The sequence below is a fragment of the Hypanus sabinus genome, chromosome 2 (assembly GCF_030144855.1).
Source record: "Hypanus sabinus isolate sHypSab1 chromosome 2, sHypSab1.hap1, whole genome shotgun sequence".
Taxonomy (NCBI): domain Eukaryota; kingdom Metazoa; phylum Chordata; class Chondrichthyes; order Myliobatiformes; family Dasyatidae; genus Hypanus; species Hypanus sabinus.
The window spans coordinates 11,556,252-11,572,791 of NC_082707.1; the positions used below are offsets into that span (position 1 = coordinate 11,556,252).

At 42.4% G+C, this 16,540-nt stretch overlaps 1 protein-coding gene across 1 annotated transcript; it reads right to left on the bottom strand.

The window, feature by feature from the left end:
• Positions 1–907: 907 nt before the first annotated feature.
• LOC132402928 (extracellular calcium-sensing receptor-like) lies at positions 908–13,605 on the bottom strand. The gene is made up of 5 exons (XM_059986044.1): positions 13,333–13,605; positions 10,799–11,632; positions 6,898–7,125; positions 1,902–2,025; positions 908–1,815 (listed from the first exon to the last, which is right to left on the bottom strand). The coding sequence occupies exons 1-5, from the start codon at positions 13,588–13,590 to the stop codon at positions 908–910; spliced, it is 2,352 nt and encodes a 783-aa protein (XP_059842027.1). The 5' UTR covers positions 13,591–13,605.
• Between the last annotated feature and the right edge of the window lie 2,935 nt (positions 13,606–16,540).

The window sequence follows — 16,540 nt, forward strand, 5'->3', positions numbered from 1 at the left end:
CAACCAATCAATTACTAAACAGAGGCACAAATTGTCACTATTCTAAACTTATGGCAAATTTCCCGCCATTTTCCGCGCCATACAACAAGTATCTACAAGCATATGTTAGTCAAAAATGATTCCTATTCATAAATGCACGTTGACTCAACCCAAAGATGTCATTATTTTATTTTGATACCACAAACCTTTTGATATTTTCCGATTATTTTCCCAACTATTCAAGTCAAACAAGCAGGTTGGTAGTTTTCTGTGTTTTCGTTCCATTGACGACTAAATATTTGCATCATATTTACTCTCCGCAGAAACGTATGTGAATCTATATCATTTTGGAAGGTGTAAAAAGAGTGTACACTGACTCCTGGTTCAAAACACTTAGTTTCTAAGACCACCAGGGTCTTATTACCTGTCAGTTATCAGGCTAATATCACCACTGCAGCACATGAAATATTTCAGGAGGACCTGACGGTGATCTTATTACGATTGTTCAAACAACAGCACCCTATTAACAAATACCCGATGACGAACCTCTTAATTTACTTGAAGAATTAAGTTAGTCTGAATCGTTGCAATGACTAAACTTATCCAATTTCCAATCTGACTGAGTGCAAGTACGGTTTTTGTGTAAAGTTTGGATTAGTACTGGCAGAGGAGAAGTTTCAACCAGTCAAAATTAATCATGAAGTAACTATAAATAGACATCAGACATCACATTACTTGGTCATGCTCTCTGTTAAGCATTCTCAAAATCCAATCTAATCTGTTCATAGCAGATGCAAATACATTTTAAACACCCGTTTTCAATCTTCACAAAATTAACCGGATGACACATAAATAAGATTCAAAACTACGTTTAATGGAGGAGGATTAAACACACAGTTGGGATACTGATGCAGAGGGACTTTTGTAGTTATAATGAAGTCTCTTTCGTCATTATATTTTTCTTTGTATTACTCTCCGGTTTCAGTAAGATAATGTAACATTTCGGTGCAAAAATACAGACGAGCAGACCGAAGCTTGATGCCCAGATAGCGAACATTTCTACAGCCACGGTGTACTTTCCTGGAGAGCTCACATAAGCTGGAATAAAAGTTATCCAAACAGCGCAAAAGATCAGCATGCTGAAAGTGATGAATTTGGCATCATTAAAACTGTCCGGGAGTTTTCTGGCAAGGAAAGCAAGCACTAAACACACAATGGACAACAGAGCTATATAGGCCGACACAAAGTAAAAGGCGATCAATGAGCCCACGTTACATTCCAGAATAATGATGTCTCTGTAATGTCTCATGTTTTTCAGAGGGTACGGAGGTGACACACTTAACCAGACAACGCAAACTATACCTTGCAAAAAGGTGAGGACGAATACGCCCAAGCGTTGCTGCGCCGGTCCGAACCAATTCATCACGCTGCTGTTGGGTAGAGTTGCTTTAAAGGCAACCACTACAAGGATCGTTTTGCCTAAGATGCAGGAAATGCAGAGGACGAACACAACTCCGAAAGCTGTGCGGCGCAACATGCAAGACCAGCTGGACGGTTCTCCAATGAAGGCGAGCGAGCAAATGAAGCAAAGCAGGAGGCCGAAGAGGAGCACGAAGCTGAGCTCGGAGTTGTTCGCTTTGACCATAGGAGTGTGTCGATACCGGTAGAAAACTGCAGCAGTGGCCAATGTAAAACACACTCCAACGAGAGCAAGGGTCACTAATACAAAACCCAGGACTTCTCCAAAAGACAGAAACTCAACCTTCTTGAGAACACATTGCGTTTTTGATTGATTGGACCAGTATTCAGATGGACACTTGTTGCAATCCGTGGCATCTGCGAAAATGGGCATTTAATATGAAAATGTGCGGGATCTCGGAACAGTGGAAATGTGAGACTTTGCTGCACATTTCAGTACTTACCAGTGACGTTGCTGATCTCACCATCGGCGCACTCTGCACAGTTAAAACAACATATCGGCTGCCCTTTCAGTGTGACTTTTCTTGTTCCAGGACGACAGGGATCTGAGCAAACAGCACGTGGGATCTGCAGAAGCGGAAAATGTCCTGATGGTATTAATTGGATGTGTAAATAATGCAGCTAAACATGCTGAACAGCTGACAGAAAGCCTTAGAATTAAGCTTAAGAAGGAAGAAGAAACTGAATAACCAATGAACTTTGAAATAAGTTAATTATGGGCAATATTATATATAAAAAATGTGAAGACACGCAAGGTAGATGCTAAAATGAAGGTGTTTTGTCTCATTCAGAACAGATAAAATCCGGATTACAAAATCGCGGTTCTTCTGAAATAAGCGTGGAAGGGTGGTATATGATTGCATATGAACATATTCCCAACAGATTCCAGATTACTTTGTTGTACCATACTCTTCTGTGCTCTATTGCTCATGGTGTAAGACATATCTCGTTTGTTCTTCCCAAAGCGCAATACAGCACGCTGGTCTGCATTAAATTCCATCTGCATTTTCAGCCCACTTTCAAGCTGATCCAGATCCGGTTGTTAGCCTTCCTTGCTGTACACTGCATCACTGATCTTGGTGTCATCCGGTGATCTACAGATCTAGTTTACCACATCATTATCCAGATCGCTGGATATGGATCCAGTACCATTCTCTGCGGCATACCACTACTTGCAGGTCTCCAGTCAGAGAGGAATCCATGCACAATTACCCTCTTGTTTCTGTATCTGAACTAATGTCTAATCAAATTCCTATGACATCTCGAATGCCAAGCGACTGAAAATTCTTGATGAAATTCCTTTGCGGGACGTTGTCCAATGCGTTGCTGAAGTCCACGCATAAAGCATGGGCTGCCTTGCCTTCATGAACTTTCCTGGTAAATTGCAGGAAAGCCTAAAAGATTGATGAGACACGACATTTCACCCACAATCCCATGATGATTACCCCTCATCTATCCCCGTCTAACCAAATACTTATATATCCGGTCCCTTAGAATATTATCCAATAACTTCCCCACTGCTGTCAAGAATTTTATGAGATATGCTTCAGCAGCTTTAAAATAACAGGCAACATTAGCTCTCCTCCAATCATCCAGAATATCACTCGAGGCAAAGCATGTTTTGTATATCACTGCGAGGGCCCCTGCAATTTCTGCATTATCCTCGAACAGAAAACACTTTGCCAAATCCTGGTGTTTATCCACGCTCAACTTCCTCAGCAAATACCATAATGACCTGTTGTCTGAATAGTGTCCAGGAATTTGCTGCCGCTATGCCTCAATTCTATAGACTCAGTATCAATCTTCTGATTAAATACAGATGCAAAACATTCATAGAAAATCTCCATAAGATCGTAACAACATAGAACTAAGACCATAAGACACAGGAGCAGAATGAGGCCATTGGCTCATCGATTCTGCTCCACGATTCAATCTAAGCTAATCCGTTTTCACCCCGCCTTTCTCCCGTATCCTCTTATGCTGTGTCCAGTCAAGAATGTCTCAATTCCCGCCTTAAATACACCCAACAACATCGCCTGCGCAGTTTCCAGTGCTAACCCATCCATAAATTCACCACTCACTAGTTAAAGAAATTTCTCTGTAACGCTGTTTTAAATGGCCACTCTTCTATCATGAGACTGAGTCGCCTTGTCATAGACTCAAGAAGGATGGGAAAACTCCATCCACATCTATTCTGTCTCGGCCTTGAAACATTTGGAAGGTTTCAATGAGACCCACCATCCCCATCCTTCTAACTTCCAGTGAGTACAGACCCTGAGCCATCAGACGCAGCTCGTATATTAAACCATTTCACTTCCAGAATCATCTTTGTGAACCTCCTCTAAACCGTCTCCAATACTAGCACATATTTTCTTCGTTGAGAACTCAACACTTTAGAATACTCAAGGCGAAGCCTCACCAGTGCTTTACAAAGCCTCAACATTATGCCCTGCTCTTGTATTCTCTACCTCTTGAAATGAATGCTAAAATTGCATTTCCCTTTCTCACCACCCACTCATCTTGTAGGTTAGCCTTTAGGATGTTCTTCCCAGGGAGTTTCAAGTCGCTGTAGATCTCAGACTTTCGGATATTCTCCCCGTTTAGAAAGTAGTCTGCACATTTATTGCAACTAACAAAGTGCATGACAAGGCATTTGCCGACACTGTATTTCATTTTCTACCGTCTTGCCTATTCTCCGAATTTGTCAAAGTCCTCAGTAGCCTACCAGTTTGCTCAAACCTACTCGCCTCATCACCAATCCTCGTATCATCTGCAAACTTGGCAACAAAGTCATCTATTGCATCAAATAAATCATTGATATGTAGCATGAAAGGAACTGGTCTCCACAGCACCCCTATTGAACGCCATTAGTCACTGTCAGCCAACCAGAAAATGATCCTTTTATTCCCATTCACTGCCCCTACCAATCAGCCAATGCTCTAACCATTGCCAGTAACTTCCCTGTATTACGAAATAAAAGGCCTTCTGAGAGTCCAAATCTACAACATCCACTGCGTTCCCTTTCTCCTACTTGTAATCTATTCAAAGAATTCCAATACGCTCTTCAGGCAAGCTTCGAAGAACCCACGGTGAACTACCCACTCTGACAGTCACCCACTCAGATAATGGCCGCTATTTTTATTCGATCTTGCCAAGTGCATCATTATACAAAATCCAACGTCTCCTCGGAACATCAGCGCACAAAATGTGCCGACTATCCCTGCTCGCTTCTTTTAATGTTACCAATATTCAAAGCAAACTCACATTTATGCAACTATTATACATTTCGTCAATGTGGAAAAGGACCACACCGCATTTCGTGTCATGGTATTCTGTAACAGGGACGCAAATCGGAGCACGTAAATACAGACGTTCACATTTGCCATAAACTAAAATGGTTGAGATGCGCTGCAAAATATGTACCACATAAAGAAAAATTGTATGTTTGAGTCGGCTGAAGATCTGGCCTGGAATAAAACAACTAATGTAAAATAATGGAAGGTGCTACTGTCATTAATAATGGGTAAAGTATTGACGGTTAATAATGGGTAATGTATTTTAAAGTATTTGATTGATAGGTATCATCAACTTGGCTTTATACGTGGGAGTTTCAATCTAACCAACAACACTGAGTATTTTCGAGGGAGTTACCAGGAAAGTAGGTGAAGGCTATGGATGTTCTCTGCCGGGTGGGGGCTTTGCTAAGATACCGCAAGGGTGATTGGTTAAGAAGTTACTGTCGCTTGGCATTCTAGATGAGGTACTAAATTGTCTTCACTGCAGAAGCCGTAGAGTTGCAGTAGATGATTGCAGGACTGACGACATGTCAGGGACTGCTGTGCCGCATGGACCGGAGGGTGCGTTGTAGCTTTCACTTATATCAACCGTCTGAATGATAAAGTGGGAAAATAGATCAACAGGTTAGCTATGACAGCAAGATAGGGTCTGTAGTGGACAGCAAGGGTCACTGTCAATGCTTACAGTAGGCAATGTAACAGCTGAACAAATGGGCTGAATAATGGCAGATTGAACTTAAATGTGAGGTGCTGCACATTGGGAGGACAATCCGGGGTAGGACTTGCACGGTGAGCAGCAGGGCACTGAGCAGTTCTTGTGAACAAAGGGATCTATGAATAGTTGATGAAACTGGAGATCTATAGTTCATTGAATGTGAAGTCACCAGTGAATAGGTGTGTTTATTAAGCGTTTGGTACACTGGCGTTCATTAATCAAAGTATGAATATAGGAGGTGGGATGTTATGTTGAATTGGTACAAAACACTGCTGAGTTTTAATTTGGATTATGGTGTGCAGTATTGGTAATTTAAATACAGAGAAATTGTAAATAAGTTTTAAAGAGATTAGAGAAAATTTGCACCTCAGGACCTGAGGACCTGAGTTATTGGGACAGCTTGAATAGGTTAGGAATGTAGTTCGTAAAACGCAGAAGAGTGAGGGTAGTTTTGATAGCAAGGTTATAAAGGGCATAGACAGGGGTAATGGAAGCAGGATTTTTTTCAGTGAGTGGTGACGCTAGAACCCGAGGTTATAGGTTAAGGTTAAAAGTCGAAATGGTCAAGGAAAGCATGAGTGGGAACTTCTTCAGTCAGGAATTAGTGAGAATGCAGATCCAACTGCCAGTGGAGGTGTTGGATGCAGGCTTGGTTGTAACAATTAAAGAAGTTTGGATAAGTACATGGGTTTGTCGGTCTTGTCCTTGTGCAGGTCGATGGGAATAGGACATATAAGAGTTCAGGACACACTAGATGGGCCAAAGAGCTTGTTTCTGCGCTGTCATGTTCTGTGACACTATACCTTTATGACACTACAAAGCGATACTGTAGTTAAGCAGCTTCAGTTTAAGATGAATAAATGTTGCTGTAGGAAGAGAAATCAAACTTAGATTCTCACAAAGGCACAGTGATAGAAGAGTAGCCCATTCGATTTTTCGATGTACCATTCAGTCTGATTATGGCCGAACTAGTCTGGCTACAACTCCAATATCGTGCAAGTTCAGCTTCTCCTTCTGTTCTACTTGAATACCTATCTGTCTCCATCTTAAAAATTGCTCATGATCTGGTCCTCTCCGCACATCCGGCAGAGAACCCCGGAGATGCACGAGCATCTTGGAAGCAGATGTCTACGTACCTCAGCATGAACTGATGAAAGCTTTAACTCGTGATTGTTTCCCATTATTTCAAACTCTCCAGCCGCTTAACCGATCTCAACATATACCCTTACGACCTATAACCTTTCAATAAGGTCATCCCTCATTCTTCTAAGCTCTTAACAAAACAGGCTAAAGTGTCGAAACTGCACCTTACACTACATTAAGCCGGAGCTGAATGGACAATATCTATTTCTATAATATCACCCAAATCACAAGCATGCAACTATGTTTCATTTCACCAGCGTAAAGGCATGGTAAAAGAAGCCATACCATATTTCCGGCCGTGCTCCACCTGATTTTCTCGACATTCAGCGTTAGTTCGTGCCCTGCCGGCGCCGAGCCGTCATAATATCCGACATTTACAATGTCGACGCTGCCCTTGAAATTCGTTTGTAAGTTCACGAATTCGTACCTTGGCACCGGGTCACCATTTTCATCAAAATATACGGTTTCTCCCGCTTTCGCTGTGAAATTCACGGCGCGGAGGTAGTGTAGCAACTAGGGAGAAAGGAAGCAATGGAGGCTATTGTTGAACCGGTGAATGGATTTGGTCCACCTAAATGCTAACATTCAATCTTGCCGTAAACGTAAATGACTGAAATGTGCTGCCTTGCATTAAAAAAAGAGCCGCATTTTTGAGACTGCCGAAGATCGAATCTGGCATAAAATAGCTGACGCAAAATAGTACTGCTAGTGAAACTCAGCTGACCAGACTTCAGTTGTGGCTTGAATTGGATCGACTGTCAATTTACCTGACCCGGTAATTCCCCGCAACATTTTGATTTTCAGCATTGATATTGGAGGTGGGTCAGAAGTATAACGTAGATATTTTGGAAGGGTAGAAGGTGTTCAAGGAGTAATACATTTGCCGTGGATCCCCAGGTGTAGTCACTGAATAAGAAGGTGTGGGTTGTAGATCTAAGGTATTTATTTAAAATCGTTCTTTGGGATTGCTCGCCACTACTAAGCCGAATGAGTGCAACCCTTTTCGAACTAGTCTGTTAGGAGATGCCTCCTCACCACCAGTTAATACAGAGGAGTAAATTCCAAACGGCTCGAATCTCCGGAAAGCAGGAAATTTGTACCAGTACCAGTACCTTCATCCTTCATCTAATGTCCTCTGCTAATGATCGAATCATGAATTACAGTTGTTAGCAGAGTTTACAGCTCTATACATTAGCAGATTAGTGTGCTATGTGCATGGAAAATTAGGCCTCAGATGCGAAAGGTAAAGGTATCTTCACCCAGGTGAAGAGGAGAGCTTTACACATCAGCTCTTCGTTGCCGTAACAGCGGCAAATTGGAGTGCGGGACTCCTTAGCAATGTCGAATAAAACATTACAGGGACAAGTGCAAGGACGATTGTTGCAGTACTAGAGAAGGCAATCTTTTGGATTTGGCTCAACAGACTTGTCCTATAATCGCCGCGAGCTACAGATGTATCTGGTAAGCTTTTTCCTGCTCATTCGTCATCTGTCCGTATATAGTCAGGACAGTGAAAATGGCTCCAGGGGCTGCGTTTGTTCTGTGATAGCGGTGTGGGAATTCCGAAAGACCTCCAAACTCCAGGATAACCACATTAGTACCACGTTCTCCGAGCTGCAGCCCCTCAGAGATCATGTTAAAGAACTAAAACTGCAACCACATGACTTTCGGCTCATCAGGGAAACTGAGGAAATGATCGTCATCTACCACAGAGAGGTGGTCACTCCAAAGTTGCAGGAGGCAGCTGGAATGGGTGACTGACAGTAAAGGGAAGGAAACTAGGCAGTCACTGCAAAGAGCTCCTGTGCCATTTCCCCTCAATAATGTATACTATTTTGGATATTGTTCGGGGGAGCCACAGCGACTGGATTGCTGGCACAGTCTGGTGCTGTGGCTCACAAGGAAAGGTGGCAGAAAAGGATTGTAGCGGTGATATGTGTCTGCAGAGATAGAGGAGTAGATAGGAGAGGCTGTGGAGGTGGGTTAGAGACCTAGATGGTATGCTGCATCTAGGAGCCAGGTCAGCCACGTCTCGGATCGTGTATGGTGTTGAATGTGATCTGGGATCAGCCACGATACAATGGCGGAGCGGAAATGATGGGCTGAATGGCCTAATTCACCCCCTATGTATTACGGTCTTATGGTCAAACTGGATGGCCGTCTATACATAAGACAGTCTAGGAAACTGATAGACATCAGCTACTGGGAGGTTGAACCCAAGGATGAAGGAGGTAGGTGAATGGTTGACTGTCAGGCAAGGGAAAGGGAATACGAAGCCAGAACAGAGTACCCCACGAGGTCGTTCCCCTAAATAGCAACTGTACAGTTTTCAGTACTGTTCGGGGAAGCCACTGAGACCTGTTATTTGGTACTGAATCCGGAGCTGTGTTGCAGAAAGGAAAGTGGCAGTGGACGAATGCGTTCGTGATATATGATTCCATAGTTGGAGGAGCAGCTAGGAGAATCGGTGGACGCGGTAGGGAAGTCCTGATGGCACGTTGTCTCATAGGCGCCAGAGTCAGGTACATCTCAGATAGTGAATAATGATCTTTCAAGAATCAGTAGATTCCGCATGGTTTGGGAGGACTGGAAATTGTAAATGTCACTCAAGTCTTTCAGAAGGGAGGGAGGGCAGAAGCAGGGAAATTATGTGGTCAGTTACCCTGAGCACAAAAGTTGGGAGAATTTTGAAGTCGATTGTTAAGGATGTTGTTTCCGAGTATTTGGAGTCACATGACAAACTAAGCCAAAGTAATCACAGTTTTCTTAAGGAAAAATAATGCTTGACATATCAGTTGGAATTCTATGAAGAAATAACAAGAATAATAGACAAAGGGGAACCGATGGATGACTTGTACTTCAATTTTCAGAAGACCTTTGAGATGTCAACTCACCTGAGGCTGCTAAACAAAGCAGGAGTCTATGGTTTTCCAGGATTGGATCGAGCACTGACTGATTGGCACGAGGCAAAGAGTAGGAATAAAGTGAACCTTTTGGGACTCTCTGCCGGTGACTAGTGATAGTCCATAGGGGTCGTATTTGAACCCATTCTTTTTACCTTGTTTGTTAACCATCTGGTCTATGAAATTGATGGCATTGTGGCCAAGTTTGCTGTTGATAAGAAGACAGTTGGAGCACTGGGTAGCGTTGAGGAAAAAAAAGTGGCTGCAGACGGACTTAGATAGGTTAAGAGAATGGACAAATAGGTGGCAGACGGACTATAGTGTCGTTAAGTGCGTGAACATGCACTTTGGTAGAAGGAATGAAACCACAGATTATTTTTTTAATCGGAGAGAAAATTCAAAAATTGTACGTGCAAAGAGATTTGCAAGTCCCTTTGCAGGACTGTTGAAAGGTTATCTTGCAGTTTGAATCGGTGGTGAGGTAAACGAATTAAACCATTCATTTCCTTTCCAGAGGACGAGGATATAGAAGCAAGGATGTAATGCTGAGGCGGTATAAGGCACTAGTTAGGTGACACCTGGAGTATTATAAGGAGTTTAAGAAAGGATGGGCTCTCGCTGCAGAGCTTTCAGACGAGCTCAACGAGTATGATTCCGGCAGTGAGAGTTATCATATTTGCAGTAGTTGAAGGTTCTAGGCGTGTACTGGCTGGAATTAAGTAGAATAAATGGGAAATATTACTGAAACCTATTGAAAGTAGAAAGGACTAGTAGAGTAGATGTGAAGAGGATATTTCATTTGGTGGCGGATTCTGGTATCAAGGGCTACAGCCTCAATATAGAGCGACGTCCATTTGGTATAGAGTTCAGAAAGAATTTCTTTAGCGCAAAGGAGGCGAATCTGTGGAATTCGTTGCTATAGGAGGCTGTGGAGGCAAGTTATCTGGTGCATTTCATGCCGAAGCTGATAGGTTCTTGATTAGTCACGGCGTGAAAAGTGTGGGAATAAGACAGGAAAACGGTGTTGAGGGGAAAATCGATCAGCCATGCTGAAATAACGAAAAAGACCTGAAGGGCCGAATGTCGTAAATCATCTCCTGTTGTCTAAACCATTTTCTGAGAACTTCTGTTTGATCGCCACAAATAGAATTACTTGCTAAAGTATAGTGGTCAGTGGTTGATTACCAGTTTATGGAAATTGAACAATATAAGCTGCAAATTGCAATCATGCCTGTTGGTGATGTCTATTTGGTGCTTTCTTTGGTAATGATGTATATGCCTACCTGCCAAGGCTCGAAATTTGTAACATGCGCGCATGAATTATTCACAAAGGGTCCGCCTCCTTCGACACAGGTGAACATGTCGTGCAGTGCGTGAGCGATGGAGTAGACCGCTTTATATACGTGGTACGAACTTCCGTCCATTACCGCAGGAAGATAGCTATTTTCTATCCCTTCCATCTGTTCCGTTCCAGTGCATTGCCGAACTCGATGTCGAGAGTTATCCGGAATTGCCCTGCTGTCTATCCTAAAGGAGCAGGTGAATAAGTTTTCCCAAAATTCCATCACCAAAATATTGTCAGGAAAGTTGGAAGGATGGACGTTATGAAGATAATCTCTGAGGTCATCTATCTCTGTCCTTTGCGTGGCTGGACCAATTGTCCCGGTGAGGTAAATTGCTCTTTCTTCAGGTGGGAGAAAATTTCTTGTCACCCAGGATTCACTTCCAATCCATTGTATTCCGGTTACATTTTGCCTCCAAATCTCATTCAATAAAATTCGCATTTCACCAGGGTGAACAAAGGCCACTACCACCTTAGTAGAGGCCTGCTTAATCACCTGGACAACTCTACTGATTTCCTCTGCCGAGTCGGTCCTGTAAAATGACTCAGAGTAGGCAATGCAGACGCCAAACTTTTCCACATGTTCCACAAATCCTTGCATTCCGAAGTTACCGTAATCGGTGTTACTTCTAATAGTTCCAATCCAAGTCCAGCCAAAGGTTTTCACCAGTTCAGCGAGGAGCTTAGACTGGTACTGGTCGCCGGGGATAGTTCTAAAAAAGGTGGGGTATTCTCTTTTATCGCTGAGACAGGAGCAGGTGGAGTAGTGACTAATCTGTAGAGAAGGAGATAAATTGATAAATACCTGGCTTTTGTTTTTAAATAAAACTGACTGATGTACTTTTTGCGGTTCATGGTGATTTTTTAAGATCCTCGGCAATAACAATGACATTTTATATACCACACGAAGAATGTGAAAAATACAAAACCAGAATAACTGAAATAATTTTATATTGTACCATAAACTATTTACTTATTTTTCTGGTAGTAAAACTCTGATAAGACAAATCACAGTATTTGCATTCGTTTCTGGTCGCTGCATTATAGGAACGGTGTGGAGACTTTGAAGGAAGTGCAGAAGAAGTTTACTGATATATTTTTTTCCTGGAATGGCTGAGTCCATGGAGAGATCTGACAGAGGTTTATGAGAGGCATTGACTGAGTGAATTACCGGAATCTTTCTTCCATGTTTAAAAAGTCTAAAACAGTGGGTATGTATTTAAAGTGATCGTGGTTATGATCAATATAGATCTGCGAAGCAGAACTTTTACTCAGAGGGAGGAGGTGTCTGTATTACGCTGGCAGGGTTGATTGTGTATGCAAATAGGAGGGACGTTTAAGAAACCCTTAGGCGCACGAATGTATGTAGAACAGAGTAATGAGTGCATTGCAGATACAAAAGGAACTAGTATGGGAGAACACAACTGGGCCGCAGGCTCCGATCTTGAGCGGTTTGTTCTATGTTCTATTACGAGATGTTTAACAAGAGCTAAATTAGTTTTTTTTTACAGTTAATTACTGGGAATGGTTCATAACCTGTTACAGCACATATAACTGGCCCTCCGTTCGTCGAGGTCGACCATGAATATTGCGTCCCAGCTCTCCATATGATACGTAAGACCGGGCAGGAAGATGTGGAGAATTAACTGTTAAGCATGCAGCAGGCTCCTCCTCTCAACGCAGCTGACAATTTCAAAGGAACAGCGAAGAACGACCGTGTTTGACAGTAGCAGCTTTACAGGAGTTGCTCATCCGCATTGAACAGTCTCAGGAAGCTCAATTCCGGAATTTGCCTCGGGGATTCATCCTGAAACTTTCCCCATGAATGGGTATATCCGCAAGACAGGGCAAGTCTGAGGTCAGGGTTTCCCTTTTTCTAGATAAGCTATAGAACCCGAACTACTGGAAGCAAACACGAGGAAATCTGCAGATGCTGGAAATTCAAACAACAACACACGCAAAATGCTAATGGAAAACAGCAGGCCAGGCAGCATCTATAGGAGAAGCACTGTCGACGAAGGATCTCGGTCAGGAACGTCGACAGTGCTTCTCCTATAGATGCTGCCTGGCCTACTGGAAGCAACTGGTTTTAACGCTACAGAAAATTGCTCTTTCCCGCCTCTCCTGCTAGTAGAAACGGTTCCTCTGGGCCTATTAGAAGGCAAGGAGCTGCACTTGGTTATTAAGGGCTATTTGAGACACAAGCTATTGGGAGCATTTAATAGTTAATATGAGCTTATCCGCACTGCATCTCTGGTCTATAACACCTTAAGTGTCCACCTCTGCTGGATATCAGGCCTTTAGAATATTATATATGAATGATATCAACTACTATAAAATCTCAATATATCTAAGTACTATTTTATTGTGTTACTATCCTAAATTAAGGCACGTGAGGTTCAAATGCTTTTGCCCCTACTAATAAGGATAAAGTACCGCCAGAGTAAAAATGAAGTAAAATATTCTACACATTACCAGCGGAATCCCAAAGGATCCCATTGTTCTTGCGGTTACGATGGAATTTGTAGATATATCGCAGCAAACAATGGCAGCGACGTTGGAAGAACCTCTACACTGAGGAAATTCAATTGATTCCCCTTCTCCATTGATCAGTGCGAGCGCTGCTTTCGAGGCGATCGCGGAGGACGAGCAGTCATCGTGGATCTGATACCCGAGTGTTATTCCCGGGAGGAGATTCTTATTCTGGTTTATTTCTTCAATGGCAAAAATCATTGTCTGCACCAGCCGGAAGCTTTCAAAATCAAAACTGTGGAATAAATGTAAGATAAGATGATAAAAGTGCTTAGATTCCGAATTCAATCAGGTATCACGTCAATGACTTAGAATGTAAATGTTTTCTTGTTGTCGATAAAGGATGTTCGCAGTACTGACCTCGGCTCGGGAAGCACACTGGTTCTTGTTTATTTCACCAACTCAAGATACCAAACACGCCCCATGTCGCAATAAACAGGAGTCAATGCATGCCACATGAGAGCGCACGAGAGGGACCGTAATCCTAGTAATACACAGCTATCGGATAACTGGGACAAAGCAACACACAAATAATGCTGGAGGAACATAATAGGTCGGGAAGTATCTAGAGAGGGAAATGGATAGTCATGCTTTGTGCCGAGCCCTTTCATCAGGACTGGAAAGGACACGTGGAATATTTCTCATAGTTGAAGAAGCGGAGTGTGGCCGGAGCCGAGCAGCTCTCCAATCATGATGAATTGTTTCCACCTGAAATATCGAACCTTCATTCCCCTCCATAGAGGCTGTTCACCCGCTGAGTTCCTCCAGAATTCAGTTTGTGCTGCTCAAGATTTTCAGCTTCTGCAGATTGTTCTAATTCTACCTCACGAGGACTGATTAAGCATAGCCAATGTGGTTTCTATGGTCACTCTGTCGGTTTATTGACAGAGAATGACTGGAAGCGTCCATCAGAGGTTTCAAATTCCGGTGGCGTTAACTTGAACTCATATGGATCCAGCATATAGTCACTTAAAGTGTCGGTGGAGTGGTCACAAAATAATTCATAATATCAATTTACATTGCCATCTTCCGTAATTTCCGTTGATATTTCTGAAATTATATCAACGTGATTTTACTTTAATGAAAATGCCGTTAGACCATTGAGCAGTTCAGTCGAGGAAGAAAACCATCGGCCAACAATATTATGCCGAAGCATTGATACTGGTAACACATACAGAATGCTGGAGGAACTCAGTAGTTCAGGCAGGTCCTGATGAAGGGTCTCGGCCTGAAACGTCGACTGCTTGCTCTTTTCCATTGTTGCTACCTGGCCTGCCGGGTTCCTCCAGCATTTAGTTTGCGTTCCTTGGATTTCCAGCATCTGGAAATGTCATAATTATACTGGTGTTTACAAGCGGAATTAAATTAATTCTTTCTATGTCCCTATGCACACCACTGCCATTATCTACACATTCAAATGCCTATTAAATTTTATAGGTTTTATACATTGTTTGCCTCCATCACCCCTAGCAGTGCGTTCCTGGGACACACAAATCTCAGCTTAAAAAATTATTCGGTCATTCCTTTCAACTTAGCTCTTCTCACTTATGTCCTCGAGTATCAGACATTTGAATCTGGGACAATTATACTGGTTTTCTATTCTAACCATATCTCTCATAATTTTATTAAAGTCTTTCAGGCCTTCCCTCAAAATCCGCTTGTCTGTAGAAACAAGCCAAGTTTGGGCCACCTATTCTTATAGCACTGCCCTCTAATCTAGGCATTGTCCTGGTAAACCTTTTCTGCACCATATCCAAAGCCTCCATATCTTTCCAATAACCGGACGACCTGACATGAACGAAATACTACAGATTGGGCCGAATTAGGGTGTTAATAACAACATAAAAATCAGATGAACGCTTTTCTAGTCCTGAAATAGCGTCACTCCCTGAAAGTAGCTAACTGTTCACCTTAATAACATCGTAGAATAACCCATTTCAATGACTCTGAATGTTTTTTGCTGCTGAAGCTTCCTTTCATTAACAAAGTTGCAATTACATTATACACACGAAATTACAAAGATTGAAATGCTTTCGGGAAGATAGTTAGTTAGTGTATACGGTGCTAATGAGGCTTATGTGATTAACGTAGACAGGCAGGACGGTCGGCATAGGCAAGGTGGGTTGAAGAGACCAGCTGCGAGCTCTGATTTATAATATTGTGACTGGTTGTTTGCCAATTAGAGTATAACGTACAACAATATTATAAAATTTAGTTAGAACGAGGCACTATTTGGATGTTCCTATTGAAATTACCATTTTTTGTTACCTATTCAGATGCACTACAGCTTGGAATGACAACTGCGTTGTTCGATACCACAGTAAATTTCAGAGAGTTGAGGGCACATTAGGGAGAAAAGTCTCACCACACCCCCTCTCATATTTGCATTTCCTCAGAAATTAACCAACATAACTAAAATGCAAAAGATACACACGCAAAAGATAATGAGCAAGAGGGCACATATAATTATGCACAAGAATTGTTTCTATCCCGCTGTAATAATAATATGGAATGCTCCCGAATTGCAATAAGATTGACCCCAGTATGGCACTTTATTGACAATTTGCACTGCATTTTATCTTTAAACTGTCACGATATATGCTGCATTCTGGTACTGCTTTCCATGATGCTCCCTCAACACACTGTTTGAAGGAAATGATATGTGCGTTCTTATGTTTAAAGAATTGCAAGTATCAGAGAAACGAGATGAAAATATCAGATACTTCGACAACAACAAACGGGGATAAATTCTTATGAGTTTCACCTGATTGTGGCATATACTTGGTGTCACTCCAAGCAAGTGATCTTTCTCTGCGTGTAAAGAATGGATCAAATCCGTGGAAATATGTTGAATCCTAGTGGTTGAATCTGGTCAAAGAACACTGAGGCTGTCTACAAGAAGGGGCAGAGACGTCTCTATTTCCTGACGAGACTAAGGTCCTTTAACATCTGCCGGATGATGCTGAGGATGTTCTACGAGTCTGTGATGGTGCTATCATGTTTGCTGTTGTGTGCTGGGGCAGCCGGCTGAGGATAGCAGACTCCAACAGAATCAACAAGCTCATTTGTAAGGCCAGTGGTGTTGTGGAGGTGGAACTGGACTCTCTGACTGTGGTGTCTGAAAAAAGTATGCTGTCCAAATTGCATGCCA

Bases quoted from the DNA above. Each gene is read 5' to 3' on its own strand.
- LOC132402928 (XM_059986044.1), bottom strand. From the start codon at position 13,590: ATGATTTTTGCCATTGAAGAAATAAACCAGAATAAGAATCTCCTCCCG. The intron at 11,633-13,332 runs GTAATGTGTAGA...CCTTCTCTACAG, and splicing joins GATCCTTTGGGATTCCGCTG to ATTAGTCACTACTCCACCTG. The intron at 7,126-10,798 runs GTAGGCATATAC...CTTTCTCCCTAG, and splicing joins CAAATTTCGAGCCTTGGCAG to TTGCTACACTACCTCCGCGC.